General features: G+C 45.2%; 1 protein-coding gene across 5 annotated transcripts in view; it reads right to left on the bottom strand.

Moving 5' to 3' along the window:
- Nucleotides 1-14,143, bottom strand: part of LOC121586750 (engulfment and cell motility protein 1) — a 152,634-nt gene that overhangs the window by 74,929 nt on the left and 63,562 nt on the right. For 3 of the 5 annotated variants that reach the window (XM_045226420.1, XM_045226418.1, XM_045226421.1), the window contains exons 7-10: nucleotides 6,281-6,316; nucleotides 4,315-4,414; nucleotides 3,899-4,051; nucleotides 3,167-3,244 (exon numbers count right to left, since the gene is read on the bottom strand). In XM_045226420.1, the coding sequence (XP_045082355.1) occupies nucleotides 3,167-3,244; nucleotides 3,899-4,051; nucleotides 4,315-4,414; nucleotides 6,281-6,316 (367 nt within the window). The remainder of the gene's footprint in view (nucleotides 1-3,166; nucleotides 3,245-3,898; nucleotides 4,052-4,314; nucleotides 4,415-6,280; nucleotides 6,317-14,143) is intronic. The other 2 variants (XM_045226419.1, XM_045226422.1) reach the window with 1 other exon arrangement.

Genomic DNA, 14,143 nt, shown 5'->3' on the forward strand with positions numbered 1-14,143 from the left:
CATTTTCGAGTCTCATAGCAAAGGGTCTGAATACTTAAGTAAATAAGGTATTTCAGTTTTTTTTCACTTTGTCATTATGGGGTATTGTGTGTAGATTGATGAGGAAAAACATTTATTTAATCCATTTTAGAATAAGGCTGTAACGTAACAAAATGTGGGAAAAGTCAAGGGGTAGCTGCAACAATGGTGCACCATCGCTCAATACACGTCAACACTTTTTTGTTAAATCATATTAAATGATAAATGTTAAAAACTAAAGTGAGCATGGATAATTTTTTATCTTCCACCTAATGTGCTGCAAAGGAAGGGAGATGAGTGCGTATCGGGAATCGTTAACACTGTTCCACTCTATTGGGTGGACCCATTTTTGATAACAGCTAGGCTTCGTCTGATTGGCTTAGAGCCCAGTGTGTAATAGGCTAGCCCACAGAGCAGAACGGTGTGTGACGTCATCGGAGCTGAGAGAGATGAGAGTGTGTGTGTCCCAAATGTCATCCTAGTCCCTTCATAGGGCACTACTTTTTACAAGGGCCCATAGGGATTTGGTCAAAAGTAGTGCACTACATAAGGAATAGGGTGCCATTTGGGACCCAGCTAGAGAGGACAGGGGTTCTGCTTGGCTAGGCAGTGTTATCAATCTATACTCAGCAGAGAAGTAGAGGGGGACAGTGAAAGCCCCATACAGAGACTTATTACTGCACCGTTTAAGGCAAGTACGACAGGGGTACACAAGGATACGTACACCACAAAAACATGCAAACAAACACAAGACTATAATGTACATACACACACAGTCTTGTACAACTAACCTTGTGAGGACACACAATTCAGTCCCATTCAAAATTATATTTTCCCTAACCCCTAACCTGAAAACCTAACCTTAACCCTAAACCTAACCCCATTTCTAACCTAACCCCTAAACCCCCTACAAATAGCATTTGACCTTGTGAGGACTAACAAAATGTCCCCAGTTGATCACATTTTTGTTTGTTTACTATTCTTGTGGGGACTTCTGGTCCCCACAAGTATAGGTAAACACGTCCCACACACACACACACACACACACACACACACACACACACACACACACACACACACACACACACACCCTCCCTTGTCTGACTACTGTGTATTTTATACTTGTTGTACCAGTCAGCAGTAGGGAGATTGGACTGAACCCTCTCTCTGATGCATCTGAATCAGTCCTCCTCAAGATCCACAATTCATCTGTCCTGCCACCCACAACCACACAGTAAACAATGTGTTCCCCACAATAAGTGCCAAACGTGTGTGTGTGCATGTGTACAGTTGAAGTCGGAAGTTTACATACACTTAGGTTGGAGTCATTAAAACTTGTTTTTCAACACATTTCTTGTTAACAAACTATAGTTTTGCCAAGTCGGTTAGGACATCTACTTTGTGCATGACACAAGTAATTTTTCCAACAATTGTTTACAGACAGATTATTTCACTTATAATTCACTGTATCACAATTCCAGTGGGTCAGAAGTTTACATACACTAAGTTGACTGTGCCTTTAAACAGCTTGGAAAATTCCAGAAAATGATGTCATGGCTTTAGAAGCTTCTGATAGGCTAATTGACATAATTTGAGTCAATTGGAAGTGTACCTGTGGATGTATTTCAAGGCCTACCTTCAAACCCAGTGCCTCTTTGCTTGACATCATGGGAAAATCTAAAGAAATCAGCCAAGACCTCAGAAAACAAATTGTAGACCTCCACAAGTCTGGGTGATTCTTGGGAGCAATTTCCAAACGCCTGAAGGTACCACGTTCATCTGTACAAACAATAGTACACAAGTATAAACACCATGGGACCACGCAGCCGTCATACCGCTCAGGAAGGATACGCGTTCTGTCTCCTAGAGATGAACGTACTTTGGTGCGAAAAATGCAAATCAATCCCAGAACAACAGCAAAGGACCTTGTGAAGATGCTGGAGGAAACAGGTACAAAAGTATCTATATCCACAGTAAAACGAGTCCTTTATCGACATAACCTGAAAGGCCGCTCAGCAAGGAAGAAGCCACTGCTCCAAAACCGCCATAAAAAAGACAGACTACGGTTTGCAACTGCACATGGGGACAAAGATCGTACTTTTTGGAGAAATGTCCTCTGGTCTAATGAAACCAAAATAGAACTGTTTGGCCATAATGACCATCGTTATGTTTGGAGGAAAAAGGGGAACGCTTGCAAGCCGAAGAACACCATCCCAACCATGAAGCACGGGGGTGGCAGCATCAAGCTGTGGGGATGCTTTGCTGCAGGAGGGACTGATGCACTTCACAAAATAGATGGCATCATGAGGAAGGACAATTATGTGGATATATTGAAGCAACATCTCAAGACATCAGTCAGGAAGTTAAAGCTTGGTCGCAAATGGGTCTTCCAAATGGACAATGACCCCAAGCATACTTACAAAGTTGTGGCAAAATGGCTTAAGGACAACAAAATAAAGGTATTGGAGTGGCCATCACAAAGCTCTGACCTCAATCCTATAGAACATTTGTGGGCAGAACTGAAAAAGTGTGTGCAAGCAAGGAGGCCTACAAACCTGACTCAGTTACACCAGCTCTGTCAGGAGGAATGGGCCAAAATTCACCCAACTTATTGTGGGAAGCTTGTGGAAGGCTATCCGAAACGTTTGACCCAAGTTAAACAATTTAAAGGCAATGCTACCAAATACTAATTGAGTGTATGTAAACTTCTGACCCACTGGGAATGTGATGAAAGAACTAAAAGCTGAAATAAATCATTCTCTACTATTATTCTGACATTTCACATTCTTAAAATAAAGTGGTGATCCTAACTGACCTAAAACAGGGGATTTTTACTAGGATTAAATGTCAGGAATTGTGAAAAACTGAGTTTAAATGTATTTGGCTAAGGTGTATGTAAACTTCCGACTTCAACTGTATGTGTGCATGACTGTGTGTGTGTGTGTGTGTGTGTGTGTGTATATATATTCTTCATTTGTTTAACACTTTTTTGGTTACTACATGATTCCATATGTGTTATTTCATAGTTCTGATGTCTTCACTATTATTCTACAATGTAGAAAGTAGTAAAAAAAAAGAAAAAACCTTGAATGAGTAGGTGTGTCCAAACTTTTGACTGGTAGTGTATATATGAGTGTGTGTAACCTACCTGTCGCTTGTCTTCCGGGGCCTTGAGGAACAAGGCGTTAATCACAGCGATGGTATATGTCTGAATGTCCTGATCAGTCCTGTCATTAGATGGATAACAACACAGAACCATGCTGTTCAGCCATGTCAGTACTAATCACACTGGACATGACCGATCACACACTACAGGTACAGGGATACTGTTGGATGCTTCCCAAATGGCACCCTATTCCCTACATAGTACACTACTTTTGACCAGAGTTCTATGGGCCATGGTCAAAAGCAGTCCACTATATTGGGAATAGGGGGCCATTTGGGACGCATCCACTGTAGTTTTCTGCCATGTTTCTCAAATGGGTTACTTCCCTGGTCTTTCTGTTAAGAGTACTTCCCAATCATGGACACTGGAGAGTTTACATTTATTACATCAATAGAGATATAACATAGATGAAACAGTTACCCCAGTACTGGTCTAGGGCCAGGGGCCATCTGTATCAAGTGTCTAAGAGTAGGAGTGCTGATCTAGGATCAGTTTTGTCTTTTAGATCATAAGGAAAAAGGTTATATGGACAGGTGGGGACCTGATACTAGTTCAGCACTCCTACTCTGAGACACTTGATAAGGCCCCAAATCTATTTAGTAAAATCTTGCTATAGGTTAAGGAGTGTTTTGCGGTAATCTGATCTTAGATCTGCGGTTAGGGACAACGTATATCTCTGGTATATAACATAATGACCGTGCGGCTCTCTCTCACCCCCTGCAGATGGGGTATAAGCTGTCCGATGGTGATCTCTTGCGCCACCTTCTGGTAGAGGTCCTGACTGTTGAGCACCATGGACTCCAGGATGGCCAGGGACCGCTGCAGCACAGCCGTGTCCATGGCTGACTTGCTCACGTAACCTGCAATCTGCAACAGATAGAGGTGGTGGTTTAACTGAATTCAAGACATAGACCGCCTGAATAAAACCACAGGTATTATTATGCAGAGGTTATAGGAGCTCTACCTCTTAAATATTTATAGAACGTTTACCAACACAATACAAAATCCTCCTTGTAGCCGCAATGTCTAAACCATCTGTTAGATGTCTCAAGGACAGTTTTCACGGACATGTTAAAAAAACAGTTAAACCAGTTTACAATGTTATAAACAGTTTGTGAGCGGACGGGCACCTTCTTGATGAAGGCAACAGAGAAGGTATCCCAGGAGACGATGCCGTGGTCCATGAGCTCCACGAACGCAGTCAGCGTGAATGACAATAAGTCACCGAAACTGGAACACAACAACAACAGCCAATAGAAACATCTCTGCCACTGGCTCCAACGCACACGTACAGCGACAGCCGCAAAGCAGCTAAAAGCCTTGGTCTCAGGGAGGGGGAGGGGGGGAGAGGAGAGGAAAGGAGAGAGAAGCCACAGCCAGGTATGCTGAGTGCACAGAAAGGTGAGGAGGTGGACTGCGGCACCTGATGGGGCAGACAGATGACTCAGTCCTTCAAGAACAACAGGGGGCGCCAGACAGCCAGCAAGAGCCAGAAAGCGCAGGGTAGCAGAGCCACGGAGCACTCATTCATTAATAATTCCCATGCAGTTACATTGATGTTAGTAGTGACAGTAGGGCCGAGCGAGGCTATTTCCTGGAAGATAATTATACAATGATCTGAATGCAACGTGTTTCAATCTGTTATGTTCAATCACTCCAGTTCACAGGAATATGAATAGCCTACATAAATCTCACAGAAATATACAATGACAGGAAGAAGATTAGGTCAAATAAATGCTTTTTGACATTTTCTGAATTACGTAACTGTGATTACAGTCATGTCATAAACCTGAAATATAACTCAGTGACCTACACCTCTTGATATGATGTGGGAAATATTGTAAAATAATACAGATTTTATTGGCCAATAGTCTCCAATGCATGACTTGAAAGTAATCTTCAATGTTTAAAGAAAACTAAACACGTTATATGTAACTTCATATGTACAAACACATGTAAATCAACACATACAATTTTAAAAAATTTACTTCGGCATAAAAAATTTACAGAAATATGTTAATCCATTCTAACAAAGATTTGGTTAATAAGACACTGGCAGGAACAGGCCCCTCACAGGCTTGGCAACAACTAATTAACACATTGGGTTAATAACAGAACAGACAACATCATGGCTCACATCTCAGACACATCCATTCGTAATAATTCATTAGTAGTACCCAGCCCACGGTTAGACTAGGGTGAGTAAGAGTTTTCATATGACAGTGGGCAGTTACGTGATGTGTGAAATTATCATGTTAATATAAGTTCATGATTCAACTAAAATGGTTATACTCCAATATACTCTTAAAAAAAGTTGACCCATTTAAAAAGATGCAAGAATGACTTAAGAGTGTTGCCTTACAGAATGATGTCTCTACAGGGTGAGTATGTATGGCGTTGAGGACAGTGAACTGCAGAATATTAATGGAGTGTAAAGGACTGCCATGAGACATCCATGACAACCCACCACCATCCAACGTTAAAGTTCCCAACACCTGGGGTGTATTAATTAGCGCAAAACGTTTCTCTAATCGGACAAGTTCAGGTAGGTCCCTCCCTGTTTCAGCCCGTTTAGTTTCTGCTTGGTTACTAGTGAATACACCCCTGAACACCATTGTTATAAGTTTAGGAGGTGTACCAAGAATCCTAGAAGAAAAATCTCTGAATTTGGACTGTGGGTGTCTTTATGGATCGTTGTCATGGTGCTCTTCAAAACAACATCCCACATGAAACAAGAGACTGTGGCTTTAGTTCCCTTTGAACCTCAAATTGCCCAATAAGAGAATAATGGTGTTTCGGTTACATGGAACACAGAGGATGCGTCCCAAATGGCACCCTATTCCCTAAAAGTAGTGCAGTATATAGGGAATAGGGTGCCATTTGGGACGTAGGCAGAGATAAACAAAAAGACACACGTTTGATTTGAAAATGAAAGCCAGAGATGGCGACAGCAGCCATGTTGTTTCCCATTAGTTTAATAGAAACACCAGGGCTTGAGTTTTAACCATGCAGATTCAGTTGCCAGGTAGATTAAAAGGAAGAGTCCAAAGCCAGCCAGGGTAGTTATCTGACTGGGGAGGGGAAGGGAGGGCTTACCATGGCTTCATTATCTTCTGTAGTTTCTGATAGCGTCTGCAAAGATTTAAGAAACTTTGGTGTCAGAGAGAACACAATGACCACGTAAGAAGAGGCTCAAGTCATAGTAGAGAGAGGTTACGGTTAGACAATAGAACACATTGCCCAGGTGTGTGTGTGTGTGTGTGTGTGTGTGTGTGTGTGTGTGTGTGTGTGTGTGTGTGTGTGTGTGTGTGTGTGTGTGTGTGTGTGAGTGTGAGTGTGTGAGAGTTAGACAATAGAACACCTTGCCCAGGTGGGATCGATCCATCTCAGAGTAGGAGTGCTGATTTCTGATCAGTTTAGAGACTTTTAGATCACAACGAATAAGGTCACATGGACAGGGAAGACCTGATCCTAGATCAGCAGTCGTACTCTGAGATGCTCCATACATACAGAGGCCAGAGAGAGCCTGGATCAGAGGCTAACACATGGACAGGATGGAGATGGACTTGAACAGAGCTTCACAGAGACAACTCAAAATATAGAAGAATCACAACACAAGGCTGACCTGCTACAGTAACGTAACACAATACAGGGAACAACACAAACCATTTGGTCAAACATAATAACATGGACACCAGGGATTAGTAGTAATCTACTATCGCCCCGTAGCACTCACCTCTGTCATCATGAAGTGCTTTGAGAGACTAGTCAAGGATCATATCACCTCTACCTTACCTGTCACCCTAGACCCACTTCAATTTGCTTACCGCCCCAATAGATCCACAGACGATGCAATCGCCATCACACTGCCTTATCCCATCTAGACAAGAGGAATACCTATGTAAGAATGCTGTTCATTGACTATAGCTCAGCATTCAACACCATAGTACCCTCCAAGCTCATCATTAAGCTCGAGGCCCTGGGTCTGAACCCCGCCCTGTGCAACTGGGTCCTGGACTTCCTGATGGGCCGCCCCCAGGTGGTGAAGGTAGGAAACAACATCTCCACTTCGCTGATCCTCAACACTGGAGCCCCACAAGGGTGCGTGCTCAGCCCCCTCCTGTACTCCCTGTTCACCCATGACTGCATGGCCAAGCATGCCTCCAACTCAATCATCAAGTTTGCAGACGACACAACAGTAGTAGGCTTGATTACCAACAATGACAAGACCGCCTACAGGGAGGAGGTGAGGGCTCTGGGAGTGTGGTGCCAGGAAAATAACCTCTCACTCAACGTCAACAAAACAAAGGAGATGATCGTGGACTTCAGGAAACAGCAGAGGGTGCACACCCCTATCCACATCGACGGGATCGCAGTGGAGAAGGTGGAAAGCTTCAAGTTCCTTAGCGTACACATCACCGACAAACTGAAATGGTCCACCCACGCAGACAGTGTGGTGAAGAAGGCACAACAGAGCCTCTTCAACCTCAGGAGGCTGAAGAAATTCGGCTTGGCACCTAAAACCCTCACAAACTTCTACAGATGCACAATTGAGAGCATCCTGTTGGGCTGTATCACCGCCTGGTACGGCAACTGCACCGCCCGCAACCGCAGGGCTCTCCAGAGGGTGGTGCGGTCTGCCGAACGCATTACCGGGGGCAAACTACCCGTCCTCCAAGAAACATACAGCACCCGATGTCACAGGAAGGCCAAAAAGATAATTAAGGACATCAACCACCCGAGCCACTGCCTGTTCAACCCGCTATCATCCAGAAGGCGAGGTCAGTACAGGTGCATCAAAGCTGGGACCGAGAGAATGAAAAACAGCTTCTATCTCAAGGCCATCAGATTGTTCAATAGCCATCACTAGCACATTAGAGGCTGCTGCTGCCTATTGAAATCACTGGCCACTTTAAGAAATGGAACACTAGTCACTTTAATAATGTTTACATATCTTGCACTACTCATCTCATATGTATATACTGCATTCTATTCTATAATATTCTACTGTATCTTAGTCCATGCCGCTCTGTCATTGCTTGTCCATATATGTATATATTCTTAAATTCCATTCCATACTAGTTTTGTGTGTATTGGGTATATGTTGTGAAATTGTTAGATATTACTTGTTAGATATTACTGCACTGTCGGAGCTAGAAGCACAAGCATTTCACTACACCGCTATAACATCTGCTAAACACGTGTATGTGACAAATACAATTTGATTTGATTACTATTATGCTCTGATTAACACAGGGGAATGTATGAAGATGAGGATATTTGACCAAATAAACACACTCCGATCAAATCACAATTGGTTAGGAGCCAATTGATGACAGACTGTGAGCACAAAGCATGCAAAATCAGAAGTACTGTTTAGGAAGCAGCTGGAACCTTACCCTGGCAGAGAGACAGACAGCTCTACATTACAGGCTTTGCTTGAGGAGATGACAGACGGACAATAATTGCCAATATTTCATTTCACAACAAGATTTAACAAGACGGAAATCTATTTTGAGACAAACTTGGATCAGGCAAACTCAGTAAATCTCAAGCTAGATCTTAATACCGTCTTGTTTTGTGACAGAACATTAAGTCGGTCACAAAATTAACATCATTCCCCAGGGATCCAAAATGTTTGCCAGTTGACGTTGCACTGTAAATTCTCAGCAGTTCTGGAACCTGTATGTTATGTTACTAAACCAATAGGGTGTGCTAAACTTCTTAAATTTCCTGATACAGCAGCCCACATTAAAACAGCATAAAGTAATCTCCAGACTGGGATATTAGAAAGTACTGCTCCCTGGTGTCTCTTTTTCCTAAGCCTGTGAATTATCATATAACGCTAGTCCGTCGGCAGGAATGTAGATGAGGATTGTAGAGTTATAAACACAGACACACACGCCTGCACTTTCAAACTCTAGGGCTAAGGACTGTTGACGCATGAGTAATCTACATAAAAACATATTTAAAGAAAGATGCCTGAGGTGGCAGGATGCATCATTGGGGAATTAAGTGGGCAGCACTGCTTATAGGAGGACAGAGGAGGAGGGAACATGATTAATAGGGAATGAATATGCATTAATAACATGTAAATACAGATCACTTGGGACACGCATACTGAATGTAACTAGGGTGGGCCTTCACCTCCCCTGTACAATAATGGATGATACTCTACTAGGTCCTATTGTAGAGGACAGATACACTAACAGAATGGAAGGTACTAGTTCCTACTGTAGAGGACAGATATACTAACAGAATGGAAGGTACTAGTTCCTACTGTAGAGGACAGCTACACTAACAGAATGGAAGGTACTAGTTCCTACTGTAGAGGACAGATACACTAACAGAATGGAAGGTACTAGTTCCTACTGTAGAGGACAGATACACTAACAGAATGGAAGGTACTAGGTCCTATTGTAGAGGACAGATACACTAACAGAATGGAAGGTACTAGTTCCTACTGTAGAGGACAGATATACTAACAGAATGGAAGGTACTAGTTCCTACTGTAGAGGACAGATACACTAACAGAATGGAAGGTACTAGTTCCTACTGTAGAGGACAGATATACTAACAGAATGGAAGGTACTAGTTCCTACTGTAGAGGACAGATACACTAACAGAATGGAAGGTACTAGTTCCTACTGTAGAGGACAGATACACTAACAGAATGGAAGGTACTAGTTCCTACTGTAGAGGACAGATACACTAACAGAATGGAAGGTACTAGTTCCTACTGTAGAGGACAGATACACTAACAGAATGGAAGGTACTAGTTCCTACTGTAGAGGACAGATACACTAACAGAATGGAAGGTACTAGTTCCTACTGTAGAGGACAGATACACTAACAGAATGGAAGGTACTAGTTCCTACTGTAGAGGACAGATACACTAACAGAATGGAAGGTACTAGTTCCTACTGTAGAGGACAGATACACTAACAGAATGGAAGGTACTAGTTCCTACTGTAGAGGACAGATACACTAACAGAATGGAAGGTACTAGTTCCTACTGTAGAGGACAGATACACTAACAGAATGGAAGGTACTAGTTCCTACTGTAGAGGACAGATACACTAACAGAATGGAAGGTACTAGTTCCTACTGTAGAGGACAGATACACTAACAGTAATTCCAAGTGGCAGAGAGCGAGTGTGGTCCATCAGGGCTGACCTTGCATGGTGCAGCTAACTAGGAAGTCTCTCTGGTCTGGGGGAAGCATAATGAGGAGGCCATGCAGCAGAACAGTGTGTGTGTGTGTGTGTGTGTGTGTGTGTGTGTGTGTGTGTGTGTGTGTGTGTGTGTGTGTGTGTGTGAGTGTGTGTGAGTGAGTGTGTGTTTCAGACGGCTGATGCCCTGTAAACGCTGTGTCCAGAGCCCTCGGGCTAGCCTTCCATGAGAGGCTGCTGGGAATGACAAGCATTCGTTTTGGATTCAGGGCCGTTCATTACAGTACAGTGCAAACAGCTCTGGGTGACTGGAGACTGCTGACTGTGTGATTGAATGGGGGGTGTAATTGTGTGAGAAAGATAGGGTGTGTCTGTGTGTGTGTGTGTGTGTACATGCAAATATGTGCATCTTGCCTCCACTGTGAGCGAGTCTCCTATGTGCGTTTTCACTCCGTAATCGATCTACACTCACACAGCATGACCCTGGCTCCCCTCTCCCTTCCTGCCTCTCAACGCTGCCGCCCTCCCCTCCTCCCTCTCTCTCACCCCTGCCTCACCTCCTGCCCCCCATGGGGTTCCAGTCAACATCACGGCTGAGAAACGCCAACTCAGCAAAACGCCACTGCCTGTCCTCGCCGTAACCTTCAGCTGAGACAGAGAGAGCGTCTATTTCCCAAATGACACCCCATTCCCTACATAGTGCAGTACTTTGCCCTGAGCCGGATGGGCCCTGGTCAAAAGTAGAGCACTAGGGAATAGGGTGCCATTTGGGACATAGCCAGCCTACCAGGCCCAAAGCCCAGCGAGACAGGCAGAGACAGTCAGAGAGAGACCACTGCTTGGGGATGGGGTGGGGCCACCAGGGGTTTGGTTGGGATGGGGTGGGAGGGTAGAATTGTAAAAAATAAATGCATTGTGATTCTCATTGACTCAATATAAACAATTGTTCACAAAAAAGAGAACACTGCTGGGTCAGGACCGGATCTGTCTGGATGATTTGGAGCTGATGATCGGTTGTTGTAAGCCAGAGTGTCTGAAAGTGTAAAGCTCAGAGAAACATTGCAGCTGTTCATCAGTAAAAGTGCCTTGTCTAAAGCTGTGTGCAGCTCTCAGAGAAAGCAAAGTTGGCACTATGATAGTATCAGTATCATGCGACATGTGGACACAAGATTATTTGTATTACGATAGTTTATCAGTTAGTCAATGGGGTCAAATATATTCAGGTGCTGCACAGGTGGTGCACTGGTACAGACCACGTCACCCCGTGGTACTAAATGCTCCACAGAGCACCTCAGAGCCCATCCACTTCATAGACTCTACATTAGAAAGGCAGATAGGAGACGAGAATATGTGACTCGATGGCTTTTACTTGGGGCAAGTCAGCAAACTGTAATTTACAGAAGAGTATACTAAGAGTAAGAGGTGATCAGAGTAGAGCAGTAAGAGGTGATCAGAGAAGAGCTTGACACCTTGACAAGTTCCTTTCCTGAGGATGGCTCACCCCTCACAGTTCTGGGTGACTTTAACCTCCCTACGTCTGCCTTTGACTCATTTCTCTCTGCCTCCTTCTTTCCACTCCTTTCCTCTTTTGACCTCACCCTCTCACCGTCCCCCCCTACTCACAAGGCAGGCAATACGCTTGACCTCATCTTTACTAGATGCTGTTCTTCTACTAATCTCACTGCAACTCCCCTCCAAGTCTTCGACCACTACTTTGTATCCTTTTCTCTCTCGCTCTCCTCCAACACTACTCACTCTGCCCCTACTCAGATGGTAATGTGCCGTCACAACCTTCGCTCTCGCTCTCCCGCTACTCTCTCCTCTTCCATCCTATCATCTCTTCCCTCTGCTAAATCCTTCTCCCTCTGATCTCCTGATTCTGCCTCCTCAACCCTCCTCTCCTCCCTTTCTGCATCTTTTGACTCTCTATGTCCCCTATCCTCCCGGCCGGCTCGGTCCTCCCCTCCTGCTCCGTGGCTTGACGACTCATTGCGAGCTCACAGAACAGGGCTCCGGGCAGCTGAGCGGAAATGGAGGAAAACTAGACTCCCTGCGGACCTGTCATCTTTTCACTCCCTCCTCTCTACATTCTCTTCCTCTGTTTCCGGTGCTAAAGCCACTTTCTACCACTCTACATTTCAAGCCTCTGCCTCTAACCCTAGGAAGCTCTTTGCCACCTTCTCCTCCCTGCTGAATCCTCCTCCTCATCCCCCTCCCTTCTCCCTCTTTGTGGATGACTTCGTCAACCATTTTGAAAAGAAGGCTGACGACATCCGATCCTCATTTATTAAGTCAAATGACACTGCTGGTCCTGCTCACACTGCCCTACCCTATGCTTTGACTTCTTTCTCCCCTCTCTCTCCAGATGAAATCTTGCGACTTGTGACGGCCGGCCGCCCAACAACCTGCCCGCTTGACCCTATCCCCTACTCTCTTCTCCAGACCATTTCCGGAGACCTTCTCCCTTACCTCACCTCGCTCATCAACTCACCGCTGGCCATGTCCCCTCCGTCTTCAAGAAAGAGCAAGAGTTGCACCCGTCCTCAAAAAACCTACACTCGATCCCTCCGATGTCAACAACTACAGACCAGTATCCCTTCTTTCTTTTCTCTCCAAAACTCTTGAGCGTGCCGTCTCTAGCCAACTCTCCTGCTATCTCTCTCAGAATGACCTTCTTGATCCAAACCAGTCAGGTTTCAAAACTGGTCATTCAACTGAGACTGCTCTTCTCGGTGTCATGGAAGCTCTCCGCACTGCTAAAGCTAACTCTCTCTCCTCTGCTCTTATCCTTCTAGACCTATCCGCTGCCTTTGATACTGTGATCCTCCTCTCCACCCTCTCCGAGTTGGGCATCTCTGGCGCTGCTCACTCTTGGATTGCGTCCTACCTGACAGGTCGCTCCTACAAAGTGGCGTGGCGAGAATCTGTCTCCGCACCACGTGCTCTCACCACTGGTGTCCCCCAGGGCTCAGTTCTAGGCCCTCTCCTATTCTCTCTATACACCAAGTCACTTGGCTCTGTCATATCCTCACATGGTCTCTCCTATCATTGCTACGCAGACGACACACAATTCATTTTCTCCTTTCCCCCTTCTGATAACCAGGTGGCGAATCGCATCTCTGCATGTCTGGCAGACATATCAGTGTGGATGTCAGATCACCACCTCAAGCTGAACCTCAGCAAGACGGAGCTGCTCTTCCTCCCGGGGAAGGACTGCCCACTCCGTGATCTCGCCATCACGGTTGACAACTCCATTGTGTCCTCCTCCCAGAGTGCAAAGAACCTTGGTGTGACCCTGGACAACACCCTGTCGTTCTCCGCTAACATCAAAGCAGTGACCCGATCCTGCAGGTTCATGCTCTACAACAACAGAGTACGACCCTACCTTACACAGAAAGCGGCACAGGTCCTAATCCAGGCACTTGTCATCTCCCGTCTGGATTACTGCAACTCGCTGTTGGCTGGGCTTCCTGCCTGTGCCATTAAACCCCTACAACTTATCCAGAACGCTGCAGCCCGTCTGGTGTTCGACCTTCCCAAGTTCTCTCATGTCACCCCCCTCCTCCGCACACTCCACTGGCTTCCAGTTGAGGCTCGCATCTACTACAAGACCATGGTGCTTGCCTACGGAGCTGTGAGGGGAACGGCACCTCTTTACCTTCAGGCTCTGATCAGACCCTACACCCAAACGAGGGCACTACGTTCATCCACCTCTGGCCTGCTAGCTCCCCTACCTCTACGGAAGCACAGTTCCCGCTCAGCCCAGTCAACGCTATTTGCTGCTCTG

Source organism: Coregonus clupeaformis, chromosome 17, assembly GCF_020615455.1.
Source record: "Coregonus clupeaformis isolate EN_2021a chromosome 17, ASM2061545v1, whole genome shotgun sequence".
Lineage (NCBI taxonomy): Eukaryota > Metazoa > Chordata > Actinopteri > Salmoniformes > Salmonidae > Coregonus > Coregonus clupeaformis.